This window comes from Gobio gobio (genome assembly GCF_949357685.1).
Source record: "Gobio gobio genome assembly, chromosome: 24".
Lineage (NCBI taxonomy): Eukaryota > Metazoa > Chordata > Actinopteri > Cypriniformes > Gobionidae > Gobio > Gobio gobio.
The window spans coordinates 14807423-14815734 of NC_137120.1; the positions used below are offsets into that span (position 1 = coordinate 14807423).

At 38.9% G+C, this 8312-nt stretch overlaps 1 protein-coding gene across 1 annotated transcript; it reads left to right on the forward strand.

Moving 5' to 3' along the window:
- Positions 1-3973: 3973 nt before the first annotated feature.
- atpv0e2 (ATPase H+ transporting V0 subunit e2) lies at positions 3974-6300 on the forward strand. The gene is made up of 4 exons (XM_079807027.1): positions 3974-4188; positions 4321-4368; positions 5677-5775; positions 5849-6300. The coding sequence occupies exons 1-3, from the start codon at positions 4085-4087 to the stop codon at positions 5768-5770; spliced, it is 246 nt and encodes an 81-aa protein (XP_079663153.1). The 5' UTR covers positions 3974-4084; the 3' UTR covers positions 5771-5775; positions 5849-6300.
- The last annotated feature ends 2012 nt before the right edge of the window (positions 6301-8312 follow it).

Consider the following 8312-nt stretch of genomic DNA (forward strand, 5'->3'; position numbering starts at 1 on the left):
TGTAGTCCATATATGGTACAGACAGACGAAGAAGAACCATGTGCCATAATAGAAGTCCATAATAAAAGCTTCCTGAGATCGCGAAACATACATTTGACGACTAATAAACACTCAATCGCGACGATGTATGGTTTGTCTTCAAGCCACTTAGTCTTCAAATGCTCATCCTTGGGCAGATGAAAAAAGTTTGCTTTTGAGTCGCACTTCAGAACGCAGCGTCTCGTGGCCATGATGTTTTCTAGTTTTCACTGGCGTCTTGGAGCGCAATAAGTGGGCGTATCGTATTCAAATAACTTGACAAGTTGACGTCATCTAGTCAGAGAAAAAGCTTCGGTCTTCTAACGATTCTTAAAAATGACTCAGAGTCGACTCTTACTTTTGTAAGAAAATAACCAGAGGTGTAGTGGTAAAAAAAGAGGTGGGTAAACTATAAATTCTGGGTGACCGCATCGTGGTCACGGTAAGGTGGGCCACTGCCTACCGGTGTATAACGTATCCTGATGATAGCTATTGTTCTCAGAGAGAACAAAAATATTTAAGAGAGATAGAGAGGGGAGGCTTATATCCAGGGGTTCCAATGCAATGCACTTGTACATAATGATTAGATTTGGGATTATTTTCATAGTCGATTAATCTGTTGAATATTTTCTCAAGTAATCGATTAGTTGTTTGGTCTATAATATGTCCGAAAAAATGTGGATCAGTGTTTCCCAAAAGCCCAGGATGACTCGTTTTGTCCACAACTCAGTTTACTGTCACATATGAGAGAACACACTAGAACATATTCACATTAAACAAGCTGGAATCAAAGAATTTTACTTTTGTCTTAAAAAAATACTCAAGCCGACAAATCGATAATCAAAATAGTTGTCGATTACAGTTTTTGCCCATTGCTAATGAGGCAGGTGCAGATTAACGACAGAAGGATGAATTTGGTGAAGAAGAGCGAGAGCTTTGTGTTGATGATGACAGGGTGCAGACAGCGATCGCTTGCGATTGCATTTAGAATGTAAACTTTTGATGAATTTATGAGAAATCTACAGACGCAAACAGGAAGTAAAACTCCCATTGATTTTTCTCCATAAGGATTTAGATTATCAGCCATAATGTCTAAAACATCTGAGGTAGACTGACCACGAGTTGTGAAACGAAAGTTTCTGCTTCTGTAGCTAGAGGTCTGTAAGAAAAACTACACTACCCACAGCCCTAGCTTAACAGCGACGCCTCTGATTGGTCCAACTCGCTGTTATTACCATAGAAACGTTTACTGTACCCGCTAACGGCTGTAGCGATTACAATAACTAGCTAGCTGACTAGCAAAGGGAGCTTGTTGTCACAAACTATCAGTGACACTTTCAGTTCCAGAGAATGCATATAATTACATCCAGTTATTTATCTGATAATAATGTATCCTGAATTTTACTTGTAGGCCTACATTGGTTAATGGGAAAAGGAAGAGGTGACTTGTTGAGTCAGTGGCATGAATCTAACCGTGAACCAAATTAACCCCAAAAACATAAAGTTTAGTACTGTTTTCCCGAGCTCACTCACTTTGGGCTTGTAGCCGAGCCCATTTGCTGGCATTAGGAGGAGGGCTGCTGTCTTGACGGCGCTAAAAAAATTGCCGGATATCTATGTTTGAATCTTGGTTGCGTGTCGTTCATGAATGATTCGTTAATTTTGAACGAATCTTTAATATGACTCGGGACTACCGAGTTGTCTCAGAGAGTGATTTGTTATTTTGTGTTGACCGCGTGTGCGCATTACGCAACATATGGGTTCTGATCATAGACCGTAAAAAAATAAAATTCTGATTCTGAATCGACAGGTGAGATCCGAGTCTTTTGTTCTTCATGTCCGTCCCATAGACGGAAAGAGAAAAGATTAGTTCATTTTGCTGAACGAGACTCAAAGATCCGAGTCAGTAAAATGATCCGAACTTCCCACTACTCACACTGACAGTTGCAGCGCAATATGAAAGACTTCGTCTAATTGTACAACAAACAACCAATGAAAATGAACAATATGAAACTAAAACGACATAAGCTTAATTTAAAATGGCTTAGGAACTGTAGGCTATTTAGAGGTGGATACACTCAATTTAGAGGTGGATAAACGCACTTTGGAGGTGGGTAAACGCTATTTCCGAATTTTGAGAGGTGCGTAAACGGCGTTTACGTGCGTTTAGCCTCCACTACATCCCTGAAAATAACTATATATACGGTGCACTGTCATATTTCAAACTATGCAGGATGTTTTTGTTCACTTAGATCTATGTTACACACTACAAGAAAGGTAAATTTCAAAATTCCATGATAGGTGCTCTTTAACACTCGATGGCACCGTGTCGAATGGGGACGAGGTCGAACTGGAAGCCATATTAATCTTGGACTAAATCGGCCACCGTAGGAGTTAAAACGAAATCGGAATTGAGAGGAAGAGAAACATTCACTGGATGGTCATATACATATGGTCATATATCTTTTAACCGCTAGATGGGGGAAAATATCACAGTGTAGCTTTAATGCCACGAGAATGAGATGTAGCCTACATACTCACAGTATCACATTAATGAAATGAAACATTAGGCTACATAAAAAGGTATTACATGTTTTCAGCGCCTTTTGTTTGTTTGCTCCGAGAGTCATTTACAAAATGTGAAAAACTTGGTTTGCGTTGAGCCCACTTCTTTTTATGTAGGCTATGATATTTTCCTAATAAAATAAACAACTGTATAATATGTTGTTCCAAATTGTCGTTCTGAGTATAAAAAGCACATCAAAAGCACAAATTCCTATCATAGCCTACTTCAGTTTTCTATTAATAAACATTTCTAAATCTTTTCAAAATGATCTTGAGTAGCCTAAATACAGGGGAAAAAATTATAGCGCACACAATTCACATGTTTGTGAAATATTAAGCTCAAACCCCAAGAGATATTGAACCAATACATTTCGAAACAGTGATGACGTAACGAAGCCTCGTTTGCTGACATCACGTGACTGTACTATTAACTATTGTTATTTTTCTGTTAGCCAAATATCATATTCATAAATGTACATTTTCTAATTGCAAACCTCTATTTAAAGATATGAACTTGAGATTTAAAATGCAATTATTATTTTATTTTTTTTACAAATGAAAAGTGTTTATATAACATTTTGTGTTTATATATTAATATGCCTAATAATAATTATTATGATTATTATTATTGCTAAATAAAAATAAGAAATATTACTATTAAAATAACATTCATTATTACAAAATTAAAATAGAGCATTTAAGAATAAATATAACAGTATAATAATAATAATTATATTTTACAGAAAACTAAAAAATGATGGGTTACCTGTTAATATGCAGACAGCCTATTTTGAATCCATTGAGTTCTCTAAAAACTTAAAAGCTACGAGAAAAGTGAGACTTGGCACTTAATCTGGACAGAAATGAAAAAATACTATAGTATATTATAGTAAAATTACAGTAAAATTAGGCCCTACTCTAGTAAATACTATAGTGTTTTTGAACCCTGCATACTATAAAGATACTACAGTAAATTGTAGTATATTATAATATTTACTACACTTTGTTAATTTACTGTAGTATATTTACTATAGTACGGTTCAAAAACACTATAGTATTTACTAGAGTAATTTTACTATAATATACTATAGTATTTTTTCATGTGGGCTGAAGGACCTTGGCATATTATTGCATTATTTTGGTATGACAATGATGAAAATTGTTGTTAATGTTCTTTCAAGCATTTAATAAAAAACTGAAATAAAATGTAAAAAAAAAAAAAAAAACCTGACTCTGGCCGTTTGATTCGCAAAGGTTTGTACCATAGACCGTAAAAAAATAGGTTTGGACGCTCAGCGTCAGAGACTGACGTCATGTAGCGAGCAGGGGTTCCGTTTGAGTGACAACTGCTTTCAGCCAATCGCCTACAGACTCAGCAGAGCAACGGTCCAATCAGGAAGAGGTGCGCGTGAGCAAAGGATTTGCGCTAATCGGGCTGTACAGAACTGTTCGCTGTTGTGTTTGTTATATTATATTTGCAAAATAACGCAGAGCTGTCGCGATGGTGTCACACTCGCTGGCGTTACCGATGATCTGCTTCACCACGCTGTGGGGTCTGGTCGGGATCGTCGCTCCGTTTTTTGTCCCGAAAGGACCGAACAGAGGGTGAGGAATGATGCCGTCCATCCATCCATCTTTAAACGCATCCATTCTTTTACAGTAACGTTAGCCTGTGTTATTCAAATCTGAGTATTATTCCCTATGGCATCTGTGTTGATTTCTGTGTCATAATTACAGGGTCATCATAACCAGTTTGGTGCTGACCGCCGTTTGCTGCTATATATTGTGAGTAAGGAAACATTTCTGAAAAATACTGTCAAATATATAACTTATATAACTTACTTAAATAAGTAAAAAAAATTGTACCAATGTGTGGAAATATAGGATATCAGCTTTACAAATTCACTATTTACAATATTTGTAGCGCATTCTTGCTGTGATTTGTATGTTGATGATATTGTAACTTAAAGGCACAATGTGTAAGATTTTAGGATTAAAATATCCAAAACCCACTAGAACAGTGTTATATATTTTGTTGACTTATGAATTATCTCAAGAATGTTTAAATCCAGAGAAGTAAGTCATTTTAACCAGGACACGGACTGTGTGTTGCCGATCAATGACATTATACCCGCGTTACCCTGTTTTTTATTAGGCAGGTGAGCAACTGTTTGGATCATCCATGGATAGAAAACTAAAAATAGTGTTCTTGATTTACCATGTTTTACCATGCCTGCCTAAAATGGATCTAGCTCACTGCAGTGTGAACAAGTGTCTCATAGTAGCGCCAAGCGAACGCACAGAGTAGCATTATAACCATAGACTGTAAAAAAATATGGACGTAGTGTCCGTGACGTCACCCATAGGATTCTGATGAGCCATTCTGAAGCGCAAAGTATGGACGAGATGGCCGTTGCCATCTTGGCAGCGCGTCATTCCCGGATAACAGAAAATGGGCTAAAAGGCGGGACGTGGGCGGAGCTGAAGTGACGCGATGACTAACAGACAGCAGATAAATGGCTATCCACCTGACACTCGAAGTGGCCACGCCCTTAATTATGCAGAACTTTAATGCTTTATATTATGTAAACGAATGAGTTATAAAAAAAATTCACCCCCCTCACAGTTGTCATGAAGAGCAAAATTAGCCGTATATAGACCAATTTGTACCAGGATATAAACATGTTTTAATCTGCTGTAAAGTTGGCCATTTTAACATGGGGCTCAATGAGATTCTGCTCCCTTCTGGAGCCTGTCCCTAGCGGCCAGTCGATGGATTGCAGTATATGTCACTTCCGTATTGGCTTCAAGAGAAACTGCGGGAGGTTGCCGCTTGATTATAACAGAACTTTGACACACTCAAATGTGTGTAATATGATAAAACAGCGCTGCGTTCCCCCACATATGCATGAGCGGAAGAAGCGGAAGCGCTTGTCTGCGGCAGAATAAAAGCTCAGCCAAATCAAGCCATCAAGACGCAACTTTATTTTGAGTAAGAGACCTCTAGCGACGAAAATTACATAGTGCCTTTAAATGCATGAGATAATGTAGAGTTTATTCTGAATGTTAATTTTGTGTTCATGCCTGTTTCAGCTGGTTAGTAGCGATACTGGCCCAAGCAAATCCTCTGTTCGGCCCTCAGCTCAAGAACGAGACCATATGGTACCTGCGCTACTTCTGGGAGTAATGGAGGTAAACTCGCCCTATCAGATTAAACTGGATTTATGAGGATATGGTCATGAATTCTTATTCTCATATCTTGCAGGGTCATTTGGAAGATTCAGAATATGTATCTCAACGGGCTTCAGTCAATAGTGAAGGAGGGAACAATCCTTGTGTTCTGGTGTTTTAACATTAAACAACTTTTACAATGTGTTACTTCACATAATGCAACATAAGAGAACATTTGTAAACACTGAATAATAGCAGTCTGATCATGTGCAAACTGTGATATCCCTGTGATGTGTGAGAGTAATATGAATTTGTTTGGTAGTAACATGTTGAAGAGTGTGTGACTTTAAACCTGTTTCTGTTATGTTGTCTTCACTTGCATGTGACACGGTATCCTCGTTTACTTGCTTGTTACAATTATTTTTGTATTATTATTATTTGTTTCATTTGTAAATGTGTGTTCTATTTATGCTTTATGTCATCAGATTTTGAATCTGTCAGACGTGTTGATGAAAAACTATGAGAATAAAGCGAGTACTGAAGCTCTGTGATGTGCCGTGTCCTGCTGTATATAAAGCACAAACGGTACCTCACTTAAAGGTGCACTATGTAACCTTTTTTCAGTAAAATATCCAAAAACCACTAGGCCAGTGTTGTATATTTTGTTCAGTTGAGTACTTACAATATCCCAAATGTTTCCAGCTATTTTAACCAAGGAACCGGGACGTGTGAGGGAGTCGCCCATAGACATGGAGTCGCCTGTAAATTGTGTAATATCCCTGGGTTTCCGGTTTTATTTTGCAGAAACACTTTACTCTTACTGCAGTGTGCAACAAGTGTCATAGCAGCCGCCATGCGAACGCACAGAGTAACGTCATAGCATTATTTTCAACCCTCAGATGTATCTAATATGATAAACAGAGCTGCGTTACCTCATACTCATGACTGGAAGAGCGGAAATGGCGCCGGCGACTGTGGCATTCTGGCATAATAAAAGTCCCGCCTGCGACTATGCCATAATTAAAGTTCCGCTGCTTGCGAGCCGTGTGTTGCGTTCATCTTAATAACAATCGCTCCTGCGGATTTGCTCAGCTGCCACAACACTCGGTCCTGCTCTGCTTCATACTACAGTAATGCTAATAATCGCATCCATAAACATGATTTTTGCCCGAGTCCTATCCCGATTCTTTTCCACCGGCTGTGAGGTGAAGACCACATGTCCCAAGATTCTGCGCTCAAACTTGGCGTCATCAAGCTACGCCTTTGTTTTGAATAGGCGACCTCTAGCGGACGGAAAAGTTACATAGTGCAGCTTTAACTGGAGAATGTGTGTTTTGTGATGGTTGTTCATGAGTCTCTTGTTTGTGCTGAGCAGTCAACGGTCAAGCAGTCAAGATTCTTCAGTTTTCCTGCACATTTGAGCCCTTTCCAGCAGTACGATTGAGGGACTCTATTAAAAAAGTTTCAAACATTCACTGATGCTCCAGAAGGAAACAACATTTTCAGAGCCAGGGGGTGAACACTTATTGAATTTGAAGATCAAGGTAAATTGTACTTAATTTGTCTTCCAGGAAACATGCAAGTATCTTCTGTTGATTCCGAAGGGCAGTACTAAATGAAAAAATATATACATTTAAACAAAATAAGAGAAGTGTGGATATCTTCATCCTGTTCCGACCTGGCAGCAGAAGTATCTCAAAACGGCTGGTAGACCAGCATCTTCCCAGTAGAGGTGGGATGCAGGGGATTTGTTGCCACATCTACTACCAGTTTACTAAAAAAAATAGGGGTGAAGGGTCGTTCTCTCCAACAGGCCATCAAGTCCATGTCAAGCGCTGCCGAAAAAAGCAGTAACTGGCTCTGGATCAAGCGTAAAGACCCTAACTGGGCAGCAAGGTAGAGACAGATGGTATGCGGTCAGGCTTAGGCCTGACTCAGGGAGAAGGATGCCCCTGCCATGCAGAGCCCATCAGGGATATGGAGGGTATGGCATGGAGGGGGGTGTACCTGGGACGCTGGGTACACCGTTGAGTCTTCTGGAGACGTTGTGGGCTTCAATCAACGAAACGTTGATGAGGCAGGGTGCCTACCTAATGACCCCAATGACATACCTAACCCTTCTTTTCACCACTCCACACCGTCTGCTACAGTCAAGAGTTTCCTACTAAAGGGATGGAAACATCTAGTTCTATTAGCTTTACTGCTAAAAAGTGTTCACCCCCAGCTCTTATAGGGTTAGTTCACCCAAAAATAAAAATTAACCCATGATTTACTCACCTTCAAGTCATCCTAGGTGTGAATGACATTCTTCTTTCAGACGAATAAAAGAGTTACATTAAAAAAAGTCCTGGCTAATCCAAGCTTTATAATGGCAGTGACTTGTTGCCTCATTTATTTAGTCCATAAAAGTACATCTATCCATCATATAACTGCTCCACACTGCTGAAGAGAAGTGACGCATTTGTGTAAGACAAATATCCATATTTAAAACTTTATAGACTAAAATAACTAACTTCCGTCGGAAACCAAAAAAAAGAGGCGCTTTTAAAAAAAAAAAA

Excerpts from the sequence above, each read along its gene's own strand:
- atpv0e2 (XM_079807027.1), top strand. The coding sequence starts at position 4,085 with ATGGTGTCACACTCGCTGGCGTTACCGATGATCTGCTTCACCACGCTG. Across the intron at positions 4,189-4,320 it reads CCGAAAGGACCGAACAGAGG|GGTCATCATAACCAGTTTGG; the intron begins GTGAGGAATGAT and ends TCATAATTACAG. Across the intron at positions 4,369-5,676 it reads GCCGTTTGCTGCTATATATT|CTGGTTAGTAGCGATACTGG; the intron begins GTGAGTAAGGAA and ends TGCCTGTTTCAG.